Below are 23013 nucleotides of genomic sequence, written 5' to 3'. Positions count from 1 at the left end.
TAACTTCCTCCATAATTACAGCTTTGCTAGAAGGGTGTTGCATTGCTGTAAGTGCATTTACCCGCCAGTATCTACCAAGAAGCAAACAAAAAAAAAAAAATGAACGCTCCCGGAGAGGCGTACTTTTCTCTCTCTTCCATCTCTCGGGTGCTTGTTGATTGTTTCTCTCTATCTCTCTCTCTCTCTTTCATCAGAGCGAACCGAACGAGAGTGAAAGTTCACTCGCTTTACGCGCTCATCTGTCAAACGGGAGCCGACGGGCGCATGTAGGACGATGTGTGTTCGTCTAGAGCTGCTGCAGCTAGGCAAAAGCAATTGTTTGCAGTGGCTGTGGTAAACGATAAATTAGAATTAAATTACACAAATTTACACAACGAGGCGTGGAACTACTGAAGTGATCCTAGGCCGTTGGTTAACCACCACCGGCATAGCATCAAGCACTCAAGTCCCGAAACGACAACCCGCATGCGCGCCTGTACACGCACACACAACATAGCACAGAGCATAAGAAACGCATGCCGTACGGTGCCGCGGGATGTTTGCTATGCAGCTGTGAGAACGCGACTGAGTGCGCGGGGGAGCGCGTTCGCGTGTACCGCGAGAGCCCTCATCAGCTGGGCGAGCGAAGCGAGTTTGAGCACAGACGTAGAGAGAGAGAGAGAGAGAGAGACAAGTGGCGAGCATTCCGCGACCTTGCAACGTCCTTCTCTTGACACTTTGGGGTTTTGGTACACGGGCGAACGGTATCGACGGCGGCCCGACACGGGCCCGACCACTACTGCTCTGGCGCTTTCACAGGGGGCCGCGATTGATCTGGGGAGTCTTTGCCAAAGCGACGTCCGCAGCGGAACATCTTTCGAGTGCCTCCTCCGTGTCCAGGGTGCCACGCTGCCACCGAAAAAAACACACACCCACACACACTCACAGCACAGTACAGCAGCGGACATTCCCTGTGGCCGCTAGCGTGCAGTACGCGAGCAGCGTAGACACAGCGCTTGGTTGGAAGTGGTCATCCCAAAAATCTTTTGGCAAGAGCAGGAGCTCCTCCTCCCTGCCCAAAAACGCTTCCCAAAGAGCCGAAAGACCCTTCTTTGGGGTCGATCATCGGTTTCGGCAACGACCACCACGGACAACCCGTGTAGTACCCACAACCGGTAAGTGTCTTATCATCCCAGCAGGACTTCTACGTGTGCCGTGTCCGTGTTCGTGTCCGTACCAAGCCGAATGGTTCTCGGTTCAGTTTCATTTCTCGATCCAAGTGGCCGACGATTGATTGCATCAGAGCAGGCAGAGGTGAATTAGTTTTGGTTCGCGTTCAGTCAGCCACACACACACACACACGCAGACCACGTGCTGCTCGAGTGTGATGTCCTCGCCAGGGGGATGATGATTGTGGCAAATTGTAACATTGTGTCGTCGTCGTTGGCGCGCAAATTGAACGAATCTTTTTTAAAGTGCCCTCACAGTGCCTGTGTGTTTGTGTGTGTGTGTGTGTGAAAATGTAACGGTACCAATACCATCACTGTAGATTCGTCTAAGCTCGCAGGACCTTCCCAGACTGTTGGTGTAATATCAGTCCCACGCATTCCGTTGTCTTGTGACCTCTTTCAAGCAGTGGAAGGACAAAGTTGTGTCTGCGTTTGTATGCGTGTGTGCGTGTGTGTTTCTTTCTTGAACATTCCTCAGAACAACCTTTTAATCTTTTCTCTTCTCCTTCTTCATTCGCTAGGAACATTTGGTGTGCTACATTGGGCTACTTCGATCACACAAACACACTCACCAACGACAGCACCCTTGGGCTGTACGCGCACCTTTCTGGAAGGATAGCATCGCACGGCTATCCTCTGTCACAGGAAAGGTTTGCGTTAGCCACCGTCCACCGGGGGACGGCAGAAGCATCTCGTTTGCGCGTCTCTGTACTCAAGAGGCTCACCAGATTGCTGCGCCCCCTTGTTCCGGGATCGCCCTTGGGTTCCGCGGATGATCGTTATGGTGTGGCTGTGTTGTCGTGTGGTTGGTTGGCGGCGAGTGATCCTCCGTTGATCCGGTCAGTGAGTGTGTGCTGCCGATGGTGCTAAAGTGTTAATTCTTCAAGAGCTAAAGCAGAGAAAAACGGTGAAACAGTGGAGTGGTTGGTGGAGGTGCTCGAAAGATAGATACGAATAGCCGAAGTAGTGTGTAGTGTGTGTGTGTGTGTGTAATATTGTGCACAACAGGAGCGAAAAGTGAGAAAATTGTTTGAAAAAAAAATCAGCAGAGCAAAATTAAAACATCAACCAATCCTCCGCCAGAACCCTTCGAAAGTGCACTAAGGGAAATTGTCGTTCGTTTTGGTGGTCAAAACATCGCTATACACACACACATACATAAAGCATCGCTTTTTGGCCCCCTCCACTCGCCACGGAGCATCACATCGTTGTCATACGCTTTTTTGGCCTTTCTTCGTGCACGTCCCCGCCATCCCGCTTACACTAAAATCCTTCGTCCTTGGTGCTGTACACGAGTGTGTGTGTGCGTGTTGCTACTACATTGTTCCAGTGCGGTGTCATTAGTGTCGTTTCTTACAAGTCTTGTATAATGCCCATAGCCTTATAGTGTTATTATTCATCTTCCGTGTGTGTCTGTGTGTGCGTCCTGTGCATTCTGCAACGTCATCAAACGAAGTGCATAGGCACTTTGTGCTCACTGAGCAGTGTACGACGCCGCTGTTCGTAGTGGAACCGTGTCTGTCATCGACACGCCAAACGCAGCCGGCCCCCGAGTGGCGCCCACTTTGGCGACGACAGCGTCCTGCACCACCAGCGGCCGACTACGACTACGACCAGCACAACTCTACCGCAGACTGCTGCGGCACAGCGCGAACACTACGACCCACGAACTCACGAACGACCCTGACCGGGGGTTTTGCAGTCGAGCAGCTGATCCGGCATCTGTTTGGCGCCGATCAGCCCACCATCATCGTCACGGTGACAGCGATCGTTATTGGACTGCTTATAGAGCTACGGTAAGCGGTGGGACACTTTATTTCGTGGGGGGTGGAGGGGGATGTTTTCTTTTTCGGTATCGACGCATGCGCCCGCACACCACATGGTTGGAGCGATCGTTCGCGCGCTCGTTCGCCACAATCATCAGTATGACCTCCAACTGAACTCTCTCTCTTCCAGCCGGGCGGGATCGATTGAATAACTTCACTTTCTTCGTCTGATATTGACCATTTTGATGATAGGTTGCTTCTTCTCCACTTTTATGCGTCGTGCAATCGTAACAGATGCCCAATCGATAAACTCTTGTGAAGATATTGGAGCAGTTAACAAGCTGAAAGAAATATTGAGTCCATTGGTTACGTTTTAAAGAACGAATGATATGATATAATATACCTCACAGGAAATCAATGTGTTTGATGTAATCGATGAGAGTCGTCTCTAAAGATTACGAAACATTAAAATAAATCCAGATACAGTGCACATTCAGTAACCCTCATGTTAGCGCAATGAGCTATGCAATTAGTTTATGAACTCCATATTACAGAATGAACTCGTATACTAGAATTAGTGCAGGCTAGGAACTATCAGAGATAGGATAATTGAATTGTAGTATAAATTCAAACTATGCTGAAACTCCGTGTGTTGAGCATCTCTTGTCAGAGCTATGAACACCTCACATGATTCAGTACAGATTATTGAACAAAATGTTGATGTGCTTCCTAAAAACCAAATCCTGTTTTTCGTTTGGTTGATAAGTTAATTGTTTTTTTTTTAATTCATCTTATCGTTTTACGGAGAAAAGTGATGCATTTTAAATTAGATAAATGTTTATCATTTTAATTTGATATCGATATCGATTTCTATCATCGAATACGTGGAATTACCAAAATTCCTGCAGGTGATTACAGTCTGCTCCCCAGATGCGCGGTTTATGCGTTCCGCGTAAGGCATCCGCGTAAGTTGAATTTATCATTTTTCTGCAAAATATACTTGCCTAATGATTTTTTATCAATAATTTAGTGATTAGTTGGTATTTTTGTTTAAATTGACTAGTGCTATACTGTTGACTAGTGTACTGTGCTGTTTCATTGTGTACTAAATTTGACTTTTTTTGTATTTTTTGAATGTTTATTAAATTTACATAAAATTTCAAGCAAATTCTTGAACAAATTTGCACAAAACGGTTCAATTTTCTGGCAAAAATTGTTAATTCAATTTACATTACGTTCTTCGAATGAGTTTCTGTAAAATTTTTTTTTTTTCATAAGAAATATCATTAAGCAAAATTTTGAAAACTGGTCCCTTACAATTAAACAAACCCACCACCAACAGTAAACCCAAAAACAACGATTTTTGGCCAAAATGTACCTCCAACGCACCCATTGTGTAAATAATACAGTGCGAGCACTGTATTTTTGTGATTTTAACGCGCGCCTTGGAAAGCAATTTCGCTCGCCGCATTGGAAAATGCAAAACAAACACGAACGCCCAGGATCTGTACGGAAAACAGCTTCTTTTTCAACATCCTGAGATCGCCCTTTCACCAACACAAACAAACGCATTTCATTTTTCTTCATTTTTGAAGCGAACACTTCTACTTTGCAACTCCCCCCTCTTACCCGGCATTTCCTTACGTTGACACTACTACACAGTCAATGTGTTCCCTGTGCCTGTGTGTGTGTGTATGTTATTAATGTAAATGCTGTTAAAAATAAGCATCGCCAATCGAATCCAATGGTGGTCCTGCTGTCGGTCACCAGACGCTGACGATCGCGACGATCACGATGCACGCGGGAGAGTTGCTGTGTTCGGCACGGTGTTTACATTGGTGTACGCGGTGGTTTTCCATTGCCAAATAGACTTACTGAATGCTTCCACCCTTCCCCTCCGCCCACCTCTTTTCCCCCCTTTTACCTAATTCACGAAGTATTGAAATGGTTCACCTGATCTGTTGTCACCTTCCTGTTAGTGTTGGTACGATCATCTTGGTCGAGCACGATCGTAACCATCGTAAACATTGTCCGCAAGGGAGTGGGTGTACTAACTGCTCACCCACCCTCCATCCCCACTTCTTCGCCCCCCTGAGAAAGTTAGGATCGCGCACAGGTAGATGATCATGGTCAAATGTCACGATCAGGTGATGATTGACGCTACTGCGGCGAAACACTTGCGGCATTTGGGGGCCAATGGCCGAGCCCTTCACCTGCAATACATCCCCCCCCCCCCACAGCTGATCCCATGTCCACCCACTCGTTCACTTTTAATAGCTCCTCTTGCTGGCGGACTGAATTGAACACCTCTGCCTGTGTCTGCCCCCAGACAGTCTGGGAGGGAACGTTTTTGGGGCGCGATAAATTACGCCGCACCCGCGGCCCAGCCTGTTGGAAACATGGCGCCGCCGTGTTGTCGAGGCAGGGAAGGCAAGTCGTCAGCTGATCGGTTAATTGATCCCGGATCAGTCACACACACACACACACACATCTTCTCACGTGCAGTTTAACGTAAAATGGTTGAACGCTCGTTGTGCCCAACGTTGCGGTTGGAATGCGCTCAAATGCTAAAACTATATCCGCTCGTCTTGCTATAATTAAAAGCGGGATTTTATTTTTAAAAAAGCCAATCGATTTAATCAGCCCACATGGCGCGGCAACGCTTATTATCATCGAATTGCTATCATTATGATCGTGCCCCCTTCGGTTCTTTACCCTTTTGCCGAATGCAATTGACACACCCCATTCGACACGGTTCGGTTTTCGTCGATGCAAAAGCGCACCGTCACATATGGTCATATAAACGTGTCCCTATCCCTGCCGGAGAGGCGGGCGCGCGCGGAAGTGCATGATGATACACGGTACTGGGCGGGAGAAGAAAAAAAGAAAGCAGAAGGCGGCAACGCAACAATATATATCTTTTGACGCGCGCGCGTCCTCCGCACTCCAACCTCTTCTGCTCCGATGAATGGTGGCGGTGGACGAAAGGAATGTCATTTGAAGGTGACCACGGCACGGTCGGCACGCTCCGGAATATTTTGTGCTGTGTTTTCTGCACCTACCTTCCGCTTCCTTCCATTGCCGTTTTCCAACCCGTCTTGCAGTTACAGTTAATTGGACTGGTGCATTAACTTCAGTACTTGGGAGGCCTTTCGCTTACATCATTTTTCGGCTACAAAATGTATGAATTTCCTTATAAAATATTACCAAACTATTTCATTTTTGTATTCATAAGGAACGTTTCAAAATGGACGTATTGCTTAAAAAAGGCCTTTCTATTGTAAAACTAACAACAAAAACAAAATCTATTAAATACGCTGGAGTTACTTTTATATGCGATTGAGGTGTCGTTTCAGGCCTATTGAGCTTGCCTATTGAGCCTATTGAGCTTCAATTTGGCAAATCTCCGGCTGCCCTTGACCGTGGCTGTGCCGAAAATGTTAAATTTCATAAATTGATAAATTAGTTCCAAATTGAGGGGGAGGGGGGGTGTGAGCGATAAAAGTGGGGAGCAGCAACGGAACTTCGCACGAACACCAGGCGTCTCCATGTCGCCTTTGCTTTGACGACAATGTTAACTTTCATTCGATCCGGTCGCGTTTAAAACCTTCTTAAATTGATGTTTTACTTTTTGTTTGACAATTTTTCAATGTAAAATACATAAATATATAACAACAAACCAATCAAATTCAAGTAAATCTGTCCAATTAAACCTATTTAAGCATATTTTATTGGTTTAAAATCGAACTCTTTGTCTGCTGTGTTATTCCGTAGGATTAAAAGACGCATTTGTGCAAAAGTTCCATTTTCCAAGAACGCGTTATTGTTAAATGCATGGTCCTTTCGCACCGGATCGACTGTGAAGGTTAGTGTGATAACAATCTGCCGATCCCGATGCAATCTAGGCTGAATCGACGAGTGAATCATTTCCCTGGCGCTTTGCAATCTCCGCAGCTTTCAAAACAGCTTGACAGAGACAGTACAAAAAATGACCTTTTAACACTTTAAAATGATTTTGGTTTTTTTATTTTGCTTTACTTTTTCTTATTATTTTTGCTTTCGCAAACCTCTCTCTTCCTTCCTGAACATTGAATTCTGGTAATTAATCCACTGGCTGCGCTTGGTGTACAACTTTACAGCAGGCGGACCCGCACACACGCATCAATTGCTCCTCCATCAGCTGTGTGTTATCTGCCACCACCCCGTACCAGATGTATGTTGGTAAACATTGTGCTAACGAATCTCCGCCACCACACGAACGCGACGCTTGCCACGGAGCCGCCACGGAAAGCCGCGTGAATCCGCCTGCATCCTCCGATAACGCTACGACGGCTCTGTTGCTCTCTCTCTCTCTGTTATTGTTTACAACATTTGGTTTTGTGCGACTGATAGGCGGCGGAGTGGACCGGATCGCTTCGGTGCAACGGTTCTCGGTCTTCGTTCGATGTGTGTGTGTGTGTGTGTGTTCCCGTTGATTAGGAACGGGTAGTGTGTGTGTGTGAGAGAGAGAGACAAGGAGAGAATGCAACGGAGATGCACGGTGTAATTGATGCAATCGGTATCGGTAGCGCCCGGGCAAAGAGCAAAGCTCTGGCGGTGGTGGTGCTGGAGGAATAGTTGTAGCTTCTTTTGCAGCTTGTTGGTACGATTTACGATTAGCGTATACACGTGGGTGATGCATGCACCGCTCATGAGCAGCTCGTTAATTATGGGATAGTTTATACCTCTAATCAAGCTAATGCTTTTACACACCCAAAACTGTCTGACGGTTGTTAGTGGACGGAGTTTTAAAGATCAAAGGGGATGATATGTTTCTTAATCCAATTTTTTGTAGCAGATTATCCAGAATTTCCTTCTGCGATGGTCAAATGGCATGGCACAACAACGTGTGGCAACCGTTTTGCATCGCACCATGGGGAATTAGTATGAATTAGTCCGGCCTAGATGGTGCTATTATCACCAGTATAGTGTACATACTACTTTGAAATGAAAATAGTCGTCTGTGAGGCGCTGTAAGGTCTTAAACAATGCTAAGATCAGTTATTTATTCTGTAAAGTTCATCCCTTTAGATGTTTCAAAGTAGTTTATTACTAAGTTGGAGTGGAAATAGCATTGGAAAGCATGGAAAAAGTGGATCTTTTGGATGTTTTGTCAAGGTTTTCTGAGCGTAGAAGATCATACTTCTTAAAGTCATCGTTACCTTTATGGGTCCTTACTATCTTTCTCTATCTCTCCTCTCTCTCTCTGTAAAGATAACTTTCTAAGCTTGTTTTATCCGTTCATTCTAATTGGTTATAATTTACCTTTTGTAAGGTGTTCATTATTCTCTGTATTTGAATTATCTTTAATTGAAGATCAGTTCCTAATCAGTACCTAAAGCATTTCTATTCTACTGTACTACCTTGTAGATAGCATTCTGTAATTTAAATGGAATATCCTTCTCGACATAGTTTTTATAATCGCTGCCAGCTTCCATTTTTGTTTATAGACATCGATCTCCTATTATTCTTCGTCACTATTGTTGTATTTCGAATGCACTCCCGTAGATTTATCCACAGTTCCCGTTTTATCCATAGTCCAGTTGGACGGGAATTCAATCCCGTTTGCCTCCTGCGAGACGCCAAAACGTTTATCTATTAAACCATTGACAAGGTCCCAGAGAGCATCCTTACTGGTGTTGGGAAATAAGAATGCTAAAAGGAATACTACAGTGAACCCTCTCTTATTTGACACCTCTCCAATTTGAGAAACCTCTCTTATTTGAACATTTTTCACAGTCCCTTGATTTCCAGTACATTTTTGTCCCTCTAATATGGAAAACCTCTCAAATCTGTATCCCTCTTATTTGTGTATGGTGTTGCCATGGTTATTGAAAGATGTATGCTCCTATGTATGTTTCCTATAGCAACAGTTAAGGCTGCATGCTAAATATTCTGTCTCTTTCTTGTTTGTATCGACCTTTCATTCACTTTCAACCTCTGTAATTTGAAAACCCCTCTTATTCGACAGTCCCATCGCCTCTCAAATAAGAGAGAGTTGACTGTATATGGGAATCGAATCTCCCAGGCACATTCCCAAACTCGATCGAATTCGGGAACGATCATAGCGATTGAAAAATGACATAAAATTGTGGTTTCCTTGGATGTTTTTTGAACATTTTGCCATTTTATACGCAACACTGAGCAAGATACTCATGAAATAAATTAAAGCAACTGCAGTATCTAGGCAACGGCAACTATCGTTCCTCTTCGATCTTCGTGTTTGGGAAAGTGGCTGTCCGAATCCCAATCCCACTTTGGAGCAACGATTAGCGCATTTATAGTTGCTCAATGGGATTCTCCCAACAATTTGCAATAAATCCTACAGGATCAATTAGCTATTGGAATTCCAATGAAATCCAGCAATTGAAACTTAATCGAATTTGAATCGCTTTGGAATCTTTCCGAGATTCAATTCCTTCCATCGGGATGTGATACGATCTTTTGAATTGAATCTTCGATTCTTCCGAATCCTGACACTCCCAACACTAATTCTTCCCTTGTCTAATGCTTCTACTCAAAGTTTGTCCAACACAAACTGACTCAAACTACTGTTGATCGTTACCGTTTAATATTACATCTCCGTAACTAATTACTGAAATACTTCCAATGCTCAAGCTACCTTACTGTCTCTCATGATGAGGTTAGACACCACCAAACCCGTGGTCTGCCAGCTGTCTGGCAGTGGAGGCATAGTTTTGTGTCTGCGGGCGAACTCAATTACCAAGTTAATCATGTTACATCCCATACTTTATGCCTTCATATTCAATAAAGCATATTCGGACCGTTCGGAACGCTAACACAATGCATCATTGAAACTCGTCTATAATTAAATTGTAACAACACCACGCACGCACCATTTTCAAACATTCTATTAGAGTTGTTGCTCTCCCTCTCCCTCTCTCTCTCTTTCTCTCTCTCTCTCTCTCTCTCTCTATCTCTCTATCTCTCTATCTCTCTCTCTCTCGATTGAAATTACTATTATCGTTTGAATCTGACACCGACAGACACCACGTTGCTAGCGTGTCCGTCCCACCGTGTGTGTCGTTTGAAATCGGTATCATCTAATCACACCACACACAAACACACACGCTCGCCCCGCTCGACATTGACATTCGTCTTTATTTTTGGGATTACAACAACGATGACCACGGCAACATTGCTGCTACTTTGCTCATTGATGGTCCCAAAACCATCCTTCCCGTGTACACACCGTTGGCGGAATCAATGGCACCAATGCTTGCTGCGACTGTTGTTTGTGTCTTTCGATTCGACCGCACTCCTTTCCTACCTTTTTTGCAAACACAACGGCCGCCACCACAGCATGCTGCGTGACATCTCCCCACTCGAAAAAGGCATGTTTGGTTTCGCATTCGCACATTTCGATGGCGTGGTGGTGGTCCCTTGCGTCTTTCTCTCCTGTCGCCACGTTCGCGTCGGGTTTGAAGCTAAGAATAGTAGAGAAATAGTATCGCGTTCGAAAGCATTTTCGGTCTCAACCGGATTTTCTAACCCCCTTTCCTACCCTTTTGGGGAGGGGGGGGGGGGGTGTTCGGTTTTTTCACGATGTTGTATCCTTGTTTTCCTACTCTCCTTCCACTCACCACTTACCTCCGGTTGGTTTGTTAGTTCGGTGGTACCACGCGCGCGCCACCATCTTGTCCTTCAAAGTAACACTTTCCCTGGGTGGCGTGACGCGACCGTGTCTGGTGTCGGTCGGAGAAGAAGGAGTCAGCTGGCGTTTCCTCAGTTTACGCAACCTCTCACGTACACAACAACAACACTAACACCCTGATAATGCCATCCAATAGTGAGCCTGTGCGTCTGTGTGTGCATGTGTCGGAATATAGTTTTAATTATCCTTTCGATTTATTCCTTTCCAGATTACATGAAGCTTGGTCACTCTACGCCTGGGGGTGGATCATTTTGATCAGGTTTTTATTGCTTCCTTTTTGTCTCTATTTTTTCGAGTTTCTTTGTTTTGTTGTTATTGTTTTTTTGTTGCTTTTTTTGTGTAAAAAATATTCTTCTGCTTGTTTTTTTTTATTATCTCTTGTTTGCTTTTTTATTGCTGTTGTCTACTTTCTTTTGTTGTCGCTTTATTTATCTGTTTTATTTTTTATTTTCTGTAAATTGTTTATATCGCTTTATTTATTCATTTACGAGTTTACTTATTGTTAAACTTACACATTGCTTTTTTGCCTCTTTTTAAATTCAATTCACACAAATTCTGGCACAAAAAACATGTAAACAAACAATGTTTTTTTTATTTATGTTTCTTATCGAACTGCTTATTATACTTCATAAACATCGTGAAACACAAAACAGACAATTCACTTTTTTTTTACATAAAAGTTGTCCCGGAAGCTTTTTCGCTTTCCTAATACACCTTCACTCTGCTGATCGAGCCTATCACTATCATAAACATTCGCCCTCATTTGGCCGCCCTCTCCCCCCTTCGTCCCATCGATCGTGTTCACCGTTGCTTCGCATGTCCCATTTGTGCAAGGAAAAAGGACGCGCGTGTACGTTACGCGGCGCCACACAACAAGTATTTATAGAAAGAATCCGCAACCGAAAGCATCGTCGTGTACGATAAAATAGATGCGGATGATGACCACGTTCGAAAGCCGTGGCTTTTTAATCGAATTTTTTGGTATCGCTCTTAGGGGGTTTGCTTTTTAAAGTGCACTGAAGGTGATAACGGTGTCTTGAATCCCCTCAAAACAATAAAAAGTGCAATTCAACTAGCTCTTTGTTGTAATGGATCACTTAAAAAGGGAGACAAACAGGCTCGTTCGCATCGAAAGTGACGCGCATACAAAGAGAGAGAGAGATGCGTCAATGCGATACCGATCCAAAACGGGGAAGCATTTCCCCCATTGGGGATCGCGAGATCGAGCGCAATTTAATTCATCAACCTCGTGATATTCACCACTTGCCCGCCAGCCCAGCAGCCCCACATGATGGAGGCCGAGACATATGGGAAGGTAGCGGAGAAACATGCGTCACTGGCGCAGAGACAGGGCCAGAAGGAGACCATACGTCCGTTTTCGTGCCATAAATAAATTTAATTGAATGTAGAAAAGGCAAAATAAAAACGTGTGTGTGTGTGGCGCTGGTGCGTTCAACCGTCGGCGGGTGCGCCGTTGAAAATATTGCGCAAAAGTGCTTTCTTCGTTTTCCCTCTCTCTCTCTCTCTTACAAAAATATTTTGAGAGGTTTCGATCAAAGAAAGGAAGATGGCAAGAAGGATCCCATTTTGGCAAATATTTGGATGTTTTGCCCGATTTACCATCAATTTGTGTTCCTGCAATCCCAGAGTCCAATCGATGATCGTTCAATGGTCGTCTGGCCGGACACTTGAGTGCCAAATTGCCCCGAAATTTCGCCAAGAAGTGGATGAAAAATACCCGTACATACTGTTCCCCAGTAATTGCAACTCCATACTCCTCATACTGCTTATCGCTATCGCGTTCGAGTTCCATTGGCTAAAAATATCAGTTTTTAACCTTTCATTAAGGCATCTGGTGTATTTCCATTCCATTTTGTGTGGCTAACAGCTTCATCCTTTTGGGCAGTACAGATGCCTGGAACATTTATTCTTGTACCTACCTTACCCGGGACCGTGTAGTATCTAGTTAATTTGCTCCCGATTGCCCGATTCAGTACTCATATGGTTTTCCTCCATGTCTCGATCTGCTCTTCTTCCTCGAACACAGAAACTGCCTTGCTTCCATGACCACACCGGGCGATCCGTCTGCGACTGGACCTGACAGACCGTGCGGGATCACCGCACTGCTCCCGATCGGTATGTCTTGCCGGAGCCGTGCCGAAGCCTTCGCCCGGAGCTTGCAGTCACGCCTACGAAATCTTGGCTCCCAGGTAAGGACTGCATTAGTGTTGGGTTGCATTCATCCATGGGAATCTTCGTTGCGATGAGTGATTTGAATTTCGAATCGAATCTCTAAAGATTAATGAATCATCTACAAGGATTCATGCATTTCTAAAGACTCGTGAATCTCCAAGCCTCGCATGAATCTAGCAAAACAAATTATCTGGTTCGAAGAAGTCTCGAAATTCTACATACGATGGTGCACAGGACCACGTAGGATGATACACCAAGAAGAAGAATAATAAGAAGCTCAAGCTCTATGAATCTTTGGAGATGTATGAATCGCTTGAGATTCGGGAAACTTTCGAGATATATGATTCTTTTGAGATTCATAAATCTTTCTAACCAAGATTCATATTCATAGAATCATTTCAAAGATTCATGGATCTGAATATGATTTACCCAACACTATACTGCATGAATAGCTCCCGCATCCCCCTCCCCTCTCTCCCCTGTTTCCCTAATTCTTGCTTGACAACTTGGTCCGATTCTTAACACCAACACACACACCATTATAAACAGCTTCAAAAACACACCACTACCAAGGTGCCTAGATATACTACAGGTATAGATCCTTAGCTCTTACAGGGTTTTCCAAGTCATTTTCGAAGGTAAACATTGTTATTCACCGCATGCAAAATGTTGATCCACATCGATCTGACATTTCATTTCCATCACAATACAATTTTTAATTTCTCCAACATGATTTTCAACACGACTCAAGCTGGAATGAGTTTGACAGTTCTTTGTTATGTGTTGAAAATCAAGTGTTGAAACTGAAATTTCATTTTGAAACAAATAAACCATTTGACAGCGGTTGAAAAAACATCTTGGATGCGGCGAATAACAATGTTTACATTCGAAACTGACTTGGAAAACCTTGTACTTTGGTAGCCATGTTGGATGAGGATTTCTTTGGAGATTGGCAGATAGGGAGTAAGTTGCTAAGGACTTTGTAAAGGCCGGGCTACATTGATCGTACTCTCTGGTGTAATTTTAATTTTCACTAGCGCACCTGGCGGCGGCTGATCGAAGCATTTTTCCAAACAATTTGGAGCCGCTTTAGAAAATACGTTAATTTTTCATGTTTTTTACTTAAATCGGAGGAGAAAAGTATTGTAAAACGTAGACACATGTCTTGCACGCATTGCATCCATTTTTGCCATGGAAAACGATGGAAAAACTACTTAATTTTTAGATCCGGCAGGTCCATTCCCTCGATGACCAAAAAAAGCTTCGACCAGCCGCCGCCAGATGCGCTAGTGAAAATCAAAATTACGCGTGCGAGTACGATCAATGTAGCCCGGCCTTAAGAGTTGCTAAGTAACTTTGAACTCCCTAGCTGTCAAATGAAAATTGGCCAAAGTACCAGACGGCAAAGTACCAAAGTACCAGACAGACGGACCGACCTGTAGTAAATTATGAACCTTGATCACTAGCAGCGTTTCCAAGCAGTTTCCATGACACACTAACACCAAACGAACCCTTCCTATTGTAGCTCTTTGGTTCCTTTGAGTGCTTACAGTGCTTTGAGTGCTTCGAGTGACATTTTCTAATGTTTCCCCCCTTCTTTTTCATCTTCTTCCTCCAGGGCAGCACCGGTGATGACGACGATGAGGACGAGAGCCAACTTACGGCAGCGGACGATCGGCACACGGAAAACACCTGGCTGTCGGCGGCAAACACTACCGACCAGACGGGCGTAACGAGCCTTCAGCCGCTACGCTCCCTGGTGGTGCCCAACAGTGCCGAGGCCGATTCCTGCTTCGACTTTGGCCTGGAGGTGGAAAGCCCTAGCTCGCCGGTCGAAGAATGCGAGTACACACGTTTAATCGAAACGGCAACGGCCACACCGACGGGATTGCCCTTGACCACCGCACCAGACGCTAAAGACCCAACGACCGTTGTTCAGCAGCAGCAGCAACAGCCGCAGGCACCCGAATCGGGCTACGTTTGTTCCTCTCCCTGCTCCACTCCCCAGGGTTCTGCGGCCAGCAGCCACAGCAGCTCGTCCGACTGTCAGTTCTACGATCCGGACAGCTCCGATCCGGAGCAGCGATCGGTCAATAGCGGTTGCGAGTACTACGACTGCACGATACCGGCATCACCACCGGCTTGCGCATTGCGCACGACCGTGCAGCACCAAACCGTCGAAAGTGCCACCGTGGCCAGCGCTACCTCACCGACCAACCCGTTCACCGCACTGCTTCACTCTAGTCAAACGGCCAACGGGCACGCGGTGCCGGTCGGGGGGTATATTGCGGCCACCGCCGACAGTGACAGCTGCTCCGAATCGTTGCCACCGTCCCAGTCGACCGAATCGAACCACTCGACGTTTACGGGCATGAGCTCGAACTCGAACAGCACGCTGCAGGACGTGACGATGGAACCGCTGGAGGAGGAGGAGGGCGTGCACACGACTCCGGGGACGGATGTGCCGGACAGCCGAACAGCCGTGCTTGGCAACGGGCATGCGATAATGCCGCGCGGCACCGTCGTGATCAATGCGGACACGGAGCTGGAGCGGCTAAGAAGCCACGGCATACAGTACGAGGAGGACATTGAGCCACAGGACGGGCGGGCCGGTGAGCAGCACAGTACTGGCTGCCAGGGTGCCACCACCATCGAGCTGGCGGAGGTGGAGAAAATACTCAAAGATTGTACGACAATCGTGAACAATGATCACGAACAGCAGCTGCAACCGAAACGGAACGATCGCGCCTCGAACCGGTTCAACGACAGCAACGAGTACGACGAGGAGGACGACCGGAAGCACGGTGGGGGCCGCCGGGCGACCATGTCATCCGGCGATGAGGACGAGGAGGAAAGCAAACCGCAACGCATCCGGCGCTGTTCGTCGCTCAAAACGGGTAAAACGCCGCCGGGCACACCGGGCCGGAAGAAGATCGTCCGCTTTGCGGACGTGCTCGGGCTCGATCTGACCGACGTGCGGACGTTCATGGACGAGGTGCCGAAGGTGCCACAGTCCGCGTACGAGGATCTTACCATCGTCACGGCCGCGGAGCAACCGATGCCGGAAATCATTAGCCTCGGGCCGAAGGCGGACCGTGTGCTGGTGCCGCTGTTTCAGCAGCCGGGCGCCCTGCCCTGCTTTCTCGACCGGGTGCGCGAGAAGCAGGTGAACCTGGAGAATGCGGCCGTCACCGATCCGATCACGCTCACCATCACCGGCACGGTGCGCGTGCGCAATCTCGACTTCCACAAGTCGGTGTACGTGCGGTACACGCTGGACAACTGGCGCAGCTACGCCGACCTGCAGGCGGTGTACGCGGAGAACTCGTGCGACGGCTTCTCGGACAAGTTTAGCTTCACGCTGCACGGCAACTCGGTGCAGGTCGGGCAGCGGATCGAGATGGCGATCCGGTTCCACTGCCGGGGGGAGCAGTTCTGGGACAACAACTACGACACCAACTACGTCTTCCAGTGCCTGCCGATCACGCAGCCGACGCCGATGATCGCGAGCCGGCTGCCGCTCGTAGGCAGCACACCGTCCGCCGCCCTCAACTCCGAGCCGGCCTGGTGTAGCAATTTCTACTAAGCGAAAGAGAGCAAGGACAGTTGAAATTGCAGGACAAAAAGGAAGGAATATCTTTGTGCCATCCCGTCGCCCAAACGCGACACAAAAACGGATCGGCTACCGATCGGACTCGTCGGGTCGTAGAGTATTATAGAGCAAAGAAGCAAAGAGCGGAGAGGAATTTAAAACAAAAAACAGAAAAACAAATAATTCGAATTTTTATCACACCGATCGAGCGAGGACACAATCCCCCCTCCCTACCGACCGAAAATTAATATACTCACCGACAGAGACACACTCTTAGCAACAAAGTACCAAAGTTAGGAAGAAAAAAGAAAGCAAATGCGACACAAAAACAGACACAAAATAGTGTGCTTAGGGTAGGAACAAAAAAATGAAAGCAAAAATAAAATGTGAAAAATGAAATTAAGTAAAAAAAGTAGAGAAAAAGCACGAAAGTAAACCTCACCACTGGACTCGAAGTTTTTAGTAAAGTATTGAGTTCAAAGGAATACAAATTTTCCTCAAACAATTAAACACACACAAAAACACGTGCGTAGCCGAAGGCAATCCCCCTATTAAAGAAAGCTTTAGTAGTGTTAAACTCAGTTCCCAGATGAGACAAATCTTAGTGAAACAGGAAAACCCCAAAGCTGAATCGAAAAAAAATGGATATCGAGAGAGAGAGAGAGAGAGAGAGAGAGAGAGAGAGAGAGAGAGAGAGAGAGAGAGAGAGAGAGAGAGAGAGAGCGAGAGCGAGAGCGAGAGCGAGAGGGAGAGAAAGAGGAAAAAATAAGAAATGTTACACAAATGTTATGTTTGCGAAAGTTTATGTTTAGTAGCGTAATATTAGTGGTAGTAGTGGAAGTGCTACTAATTGTACATAAATAACGAAAAAGGGACGAAGAAGCAAAGTGCGTAGTGTTGTAAGGTTCATACGATATCTCACCCCGAAATAATTCACACGACCACCAATTGGACGGGAAGGAAAGGAAGCAGAAGGCGAAAGAAAAACAGACCATATTGTACGCTGAAACAGAGGGAAAGCAATGGACGGAGGCACTAGCGAAGCGATACACTGTTTTCCAGGAGTTCTCATAGCTGTGCGGCACTTTATTGACTCTTTCTTCCTTGAAATGAACTCAATGTAATAGGAATTGGACTCTACAGCATCCTTGTTGGACAAATCCAATAGGAATTTTCAAGGAGCCTGTCCCAAAAAGGATGCCATAGAGTCCAATTTCCAACGTATGAAGTTCACTTCCCAAAAGAAAGAGTCAAGGAAGAGTCCCACAGCTATGAGAAAACGCTGGAAAACCCTGTAATACATAATAAACAATAGTGTCTTAAAATATAAAAACAAAGCAGAACACTATAAACAAACCTCCCTCCTCCATTTTCCCTTATAATCCCATTCTACACTAACCCGCGTGTTTAGGAATTGTAATATCATCCCAAAGGTTTTTTGTTTTAGTAATTGGTAGGACGTTAGCAATAGCTGTGAGAGCAGGTGCGTAATATGCCGGTGTAATTAGTGTGCGCTGATTAGTATGGTGTGGAGTGGCACTACTGTGGCGGAGAAAAACGATCGTGATCGCATCAGCCCATCCATCGTAGCAATCCATGACACGTGGGCAATCCCTCACCTGGGAAAACGGTCGGGAGTAAACACCTTGGTTGATGTAATGTTTGTAAAAAAAAATGATATAGAGAGGGAGAGAGGAGAGAACGAATGGCCAGTTATAGTCATTTAAGAGGTTGAAATAAAGTGCGCATTATTTAAAATACCAAACAACGAACGGAAGGTTTCCTTCTTTCGACTAAATCACATTCTACGGCTCACGTTTATTTAGTTACGTGCTGGCTACACTCCTACCGGCTAATGCGCTAACTTCACTTCCTTCGCCTGATCGTGCTCCTTTCCTTGCCCACGATCATCATCGTCCTCGATCGCCTCCACATCGACCCTCCGTATCGAGTGTTGCTTCTTTCGCTTGTGGCGTAGCTTTGGATTTTTCACCGCCTCATACCCCTCCGCCTGCGGCTCCTTAAACTGTTCCCACGGATGTTCCCGCACAATGCCGAGCGCCTGATCAAGCGCCAACCCCTGCAGTCCCATATGCTCGCGCCACGCATCCAGCTGCATCCGGTACCGGTTGTACTCCTGCTTAAACTCATCCCTACCCCTTTTGCGCGGTTTCGCATCGTACTCGCGGTCCCGCTTTTCGCACACCCGGCCAAACTCCTCCAGATGGCGCAGGAACGGTTCGTTCGGTTTTAGCCGCTCGCGCTTCACGATCTGCAAGATTTCCGTCACGTAGCGAAAGTTTTGCTTCGCGCAACCCTGCCGCAACATGGCGCCGAGGATTTGTATGTTCATGCGCACGTCCGCCTCGTGCATCATCTTGAGCAGCGAGCGGGCTTCCTCCTGCGTTTGGCAGCCGAGCGCCAGCACACCGTACGTGACGATATCCGGTTCCAGGTTGGCCGCCTCGATCATGTACAGCACGTCCTGGAGGTGGAATGGACAAGCGTAAATTAATATTCAGTTCAATTAAAACAAACAAAACGGTCCGTACCTTGGCACCCTCATAGTCGAACCGCATCGATCGCTTTTTAATCAGAATGTTAAAGAAATCGATATCGCACCGCAGCTTGAGCTGCTTGATCGTAACGAGCAGCTGCTTTTCGGCGGCATATGTCGAAGGAATCACGTCCAGCAGCTCGGTAATGGTGCGTATGTCCGGCTCGGCCCCGCACCGTCGCATTTCAGCGAACACGTTCGACGAGCCACCGAGCAGCAGCAAACGGTCCTCCGGTTTTCTCACTTCGCCCAACCGTACCAAGCTGCCGAGATGGGGCTGGGGGGATAGCAGATCCGGAACACCTTCGTGATTGAGACGCTCGGTAAGCTCTCGATTTGTGACGATTGTAGCGAGCTTCTGCTGCTGTTCCGCGTTGTCCTCTTCCGACCGCTCCACTGCTTCAATCGACGGTTCCTCAATCGCTGGCACCTGTTTCCCGCCATTACCTCCAATGCTTTCCGAGAGAATTTGCTCAATCACTTGCTGCGTCGTCTCCAGATCGCCCAGCTGACAGTCCCGCACACAGCGCAGCAACAGATTGAACGAGTACCGATCCGGGCTGATCCGCATCCGGTGCATCCGGTGCCACACGAGCAGCGCATGCCGGAACCCATACTCTCGATCGCTAATGCACGCCTGCAGCAGAAAGTTGAACGTATCCGTGCCAATGCTCAACCGACGCGCCACCATCTCATCCACCAGCTGAAACGCCGTCTTCAGCTCGCCGCACCGTCCGTACGCTTTGATCATCGCATTGTAGTTCGATTCGTTCGGCTCGTACCCCTTCTCCAGCATGATCTCGCGCAGCTGGTTCGCCCGCTTCAGCCCATCGCCCAGGAACGGCGACACCGCACACGCATTAAACAGCGACGTGTACGTGCCGCCCGTCACCTTCAGGTCGTGCTGTTTCATTTTGTTGTACAGCTGAAACGCTTTCTTGCTGTAGCCTACCCGGGCACACCCACCAATCAGCAGGTTGAAGTGGTAGTTGACCGGCTTCACCCGGTCCTGCTTCATGCGCACCTCGACCACATCCAGCGCCTCCCGGATGCGGTTGTTCTTCAGGTGGTCCTTGATCAGGTCGGCATACTGCCGTACGGACAGCTTCTGTCCCGGGGCGGGTATGTTTTGCAGAAAGTCTTCCTCCTTTAGGTCACCCTCGTCGGGTGTTTCCGGTTCGTCTACTTGGGGGGACAGTGTGCCAAACTGGTCCGGACTGTGAGCAGCCTCTAGGTGGGAAAATTCATCCTTTTGGTGGGGTTTGGGGGCGAAGGCGATTGGTGCGATGTAAAATCCACGGCTTGTTGTCGTCAAAAACGACTGCTGGAGTAGTCGCGTGCGGAACTGGCTGACGCACTGTCTCCGTAGTGTGTTCAGTATGATGAAGGACATGTTTAAATATCACTAAAATACACTTTTTCACATTCTTTTCCACTGAGGCTGGACCGTGCCGCACATTGCCGAGCGCATGTGTTTATGTTTACATCGAACATGACGTTTCGCAATTGCGCTGCCGGCTCAAGTTGACAGCTGACTGCTTAATGTACGTTTAAACGGTGGCAAGTTGAACGGTTCTTTTAAAATTTTAGTTTTTATTCGTTTTTCCTCGTTATTTGAGATTTAATTTCACACGAAAACTGTTTCTTTCCGTAGCAAGTTTTCTCCAATTATCATGACCTCAATTCTATGAGTTTAGTTTCCTATTTAGTTTCCTTCTACACTCCCCCTCCTTCCTCCTTCTCAAAGCACTTATCGCACAATCAGCTGTCATTATTTTGCAAACAAAGTCACACTGGGTTGCGAAAATTACATCAACAAATCGAATCGTATCGAAAATGTTTCCACTTATCGCTCTGTGAACAGTGTGTATTGGTGCCGTTCGTCGCTCGCAAATGTTCCAACATATTTGGCCAGTGTTGAACATTACCACGCGACGATGTTTCCACTCATCACGCGCCCTCAAAAGTGTCCCCCGGAAACGGTCCCTAGCGCGCAGCCTGGCCTACGGTCTCACCGGTAGCATTGCCGGCGCCGTCATGTACGATGGATTGACCAACGGGTTCGAAAACGTTGCCGGCGCTCAACGGTTCCTTCGCTCGTTCGCCATCGGGCTGAGCATATCGGTGGATTACGCCTGGAGCCTGAAGGGCTTGCAGGAAGGTGACGGGGTGTACGAAGCACTGCTGCCCGAAATTCATCTCCGCTCGGCCAAGAAACTGCTTGCCGGATGCCTCGCAAACGGTGGCCTTTACATCAAAATTGGCCAGGGGGTAGCCGCCGTTAATCACATCATACCGAAAGAGTACGTGGACACGCTGCGTCAGCTGGAAGACCGTTGCCTGACCCGCCAGCCGGGCGAAGTGCGCGCCCTGTTCGTGCAAGACTTTGGCGCCCCGCCGGAGGAACTATTCGCCAGCTTTCAGTACGAGCCGATCGCAGCCGCCAGCCTGGCACAGGTGTTCCGTGCCGTTACGCAGTCGGGCGAACAGGTCGCGGTCAAGGTGCAGTATGCCGATTTGCGCCGACGGTTCGACGGCGATTTGCGCACGATACTGTTCCTGCAGCGGTTGGTCGCGCTCCTGCACAAGAACTACAATTTCGGCTGGATAGTTGAAGATCTGCAGGGAACGCTGCGAGAGGAGCTTGATTTTGTGCACGAAGCGAAAAACGCAGAGCGCTGCGCACGGGACCTAGCCCGGCTGGACTTTGTGTACGTGCCGAAAGTGTTCTGGACGCACACGAACGAACGCATCCTGACGACGGAATTTATCGACGGCTGTAAAGTGAGCGATCGCAAAGCGATCGCTGCAATGCAGCTCGATCTAGCCGAGATCGATCGGCAGCTGTTTACCGCTTTCGGGCAGCAAATCTTCTCCACCGGCTTTGTGCATGCCGATCCGCACCCGGGCAACGTGTTTGTGCGCAAAGATCCGGCCAATCCGAGGCGCATGCAGCTCGTACTGCTCGATCACGGTCTGTACGAGCAGCTGGCGCCGGCAGTGCGCGAAAATCTTGCCCGCTTTTGGGAAGCGATCGTGCTGCGTGATCACGCTGCGATGCAACGGTTCTCGCAGGCCCTGAACGTGCCGGACTATCGTACCTTTGCGGAGATACTGCTCCAGCGACCATTGGAACTGAAGGGGCGCGGGTTTTCCACCCGCCTCACCGAGCAGGACCTCGCGTACATGACACGGCAGGCGAAGGACCACTTTGACCGCATCATGGGCACGCTAAGGGCTATGCCGCGGAACTTAATTCTCGTCATTCGGTAAGCAGATTGGATGGTAAATGTTAAAACGTTTTTTTCTTACTAAATTCTTTCGTTTCTTACACTTTACAGCAATCTAAACACGATACGATCGATCGCACTGGATCACGGCGATCCGATCGATCGGCCCCGAATCATGGCGCGCTGTGCACTGGCCGCACTCGGGCCAGCCCGACGCACTGTGCGCAACTTTCTGTGGGTCACCTTTCGCAAGCTGCGCTTCGAGTTTCTCCTGTGGTAAGTCGGGGCTCGGCTCTCCCCCGCCCCAGCATCGCTATGCAATTGCAAACTATTTTGTAATGCAATTTTGTTTTTTGCATACATTTTTCCTCCTCGTTTGTAGGCGACAATCATTCCATTATTGGATGGTGAGCAATTATCTGAAGCTGCTGACGAGAGTGGGCCGCGCGCCGGATACTTCGCACCTGATGAATATTAATGTTGCAGTGTGAAAACACACGCTCTCGCGACGCTGGGCGAGTCAGTAAATGTCGTATCGTTAGAGAGTCATCCGATCCGGCAGCTACTTCACCGATCTGATCGGTCGATGGAAGGGTTTTCTATTCGATTCCGGTTCAAAGGTACAAAGTGTTCAGATGGAAGGAGCTGAGTCTTTTTTTTTTTTTTGTTATAGCTACAAAAATGTATTAAAATTGACAAAATTATTGCAAATAAAGCGAACTTTGAATTATACGCTTGTGCTTGTGTGTTATT

General features: G+C 47.5%; 3 protein-coding genes and 1 long non-coding RNA gene across 7 annotated transcripts; 2 read left to right on the top strand and 2 right to left on the bottom strand.

Moving 5' to 3' along the window:
* The first annotated feature begins 598 nt into the window (after positions 1-598).
* Positions 599-17091, top strand: LOC1276724 (glycogen-binding subunit 76A). Of its 4 annotated transcripts, XM_061642524.1 has the most exons (7): positions 599-1154; positions 1241-1652; positions 1730-2225; positions 2665-3004; positions 10897-10947; positions 12736-12898; positions 14500-17091. In XM_061642524.1, coding segments are annotated over exons 3-7 (2523 nt in total). In that variant the 5' UTR covers positions 599-1154; positions 1241-1652; positions 1730-2224; the 3' UTR covers positions 16468-17091. The 4 variants fall into 4 exon arrangements, with proteins under 4 accessions (XP_061498508.1, XP_316102.5, XP_061498510.1 ...); XM_316102.5 differs by lacking the exon at positions 1241-1652; XM_061642526.1 differs by lacking the exon at positions 1241-1652 and having other exon boundaries at positions 2588-3004.
* LOC133391159 (uncharacterized) lies at positions 9842-11100 on the bottom strand. The gene is made up of 2 exons (XR_009764640.1): positions 10625-11100; positions 9842-10461 (listed from the first exon to the last, which is right to left on the bottom strand). It is a non-coding gene; the product is annotated as an uncharacterized LOC133391159 (long non-coding RNA).
* Positions 17092-18252: 1161 nt separating the features above from the next.
* On the bottom strand, positions 18253-20562 carry LOC1276723 (pentatricopeptide repeat-containing protein 1, mitochondrial). Its single transcript, XM_316101.5, has 2 exons — positions 19026-20562; positions 18253-18958 (listed from the first exon to the last, which is right to left on the bottom strand). The coding sequence occupies exons 1-2, from the start codon at positions 20421-20423 to the stop codon at positions 18326-18328; spliced, it is 2031 nt and encodes a 676-aa protein (XP_316101.4). The 5' UTR covers positions 20424-20562; the 3' UTR covers positions 18253-18325.
* Positions 20563-20794: 232 nt separating this feature from the next.
* Positions 20795-22992, top strand: LOC1276722 (uncharacterized aarF domain-containing protein kinase 5). The gene is made up of 3 exons (XM_316100.5): positions 20795-22299; positions 22372-22536; positions 22643-22992. Exons 1-3 carry the CDS (start codon positions 20924-20926, stop codon positions 22749-22751), a joined length of 1650 nt encoding a protein of 549 aa, XP_316100.4. The 5' UTR covers positions 20795-20923; the 3' UTR covers positions 22752-22992.
* Positions 22993-23013: the final 21 nt, after the last annotated feature.

This window comes from Anopheles gambiae, chromosome 2 (genome assembly GCF_943734735.2).
Source record: "Anopheles gambiae chromosome 2, idAnoGambNW_F1_1, whole genome shotgun sequence".
In the NCBI taxonomy this organism is placed as follows: Eukaryota; Metazoa; Arthropoda; class Insecta; order Diptera; family Culicidae; genus Anopheles; species Anopheles gambiae.
The sequence above is the reverse complement of the archived record's forward strand: the minus strand, read 5'-3'. Positions and strand labels throughout refer to the sequence as shown.

Excerpts from the sequence above, each read along its gene's own strand:
- LOC1276724 (XM_316102.5), top strand. Across the intron at positions 10,948-12,735 it reads GGGTGGATCATTTTGATCAG|AAACTGCCTTGCTTCCATGA; the intron begins GTTTTTATTGCT and ends CCTCGAACACAG. Across the intron at positions 12,899-14,499 it reads TACGAAATCTTGGCTCCCAG|GGCAGCACCGGTGATGACGA; the intron begins GTAAGGACTGCA and ends TTCTTCCTCCAG.
- LOC1276723 (XM_316101.5), bottom strand. The coding sequence starts at position 20,423 with ATGTCCTTCATCATACTGAACACACTACGGAGACAGTGCGTCAGCCAG. Across the intron at positions 18,959-19,025 it reads TCGACTATGAGGGTGCCAAG|GACGTGCTGTACATGATCGA; the intron begins GTACGGACCGTT and ends TTCCACCTCCAG.
- LOC1276722 (XM_316100.5), top strand. The coding sequence starts at position 20,924 with ATGTTCCAACATATTTGGCCAGTGTTGAACATTACCACGCGACGATGT. Across the intron at positions 22,300-22,371 it reads AACTTAATTCTCGTCATTCG|CAATCTAAACACGATACGAT; the intron begins GTAAGCAGATTG and ends TACACTTTACAG. Across the intron at positions 22,537-22,642 it reads CGCTTCGAGTTTCTCCTGTG|GCGACAATCATTCCATTATT; the intron begins GTAAGTCGGGGC and ends CCTCGTTTGTAG.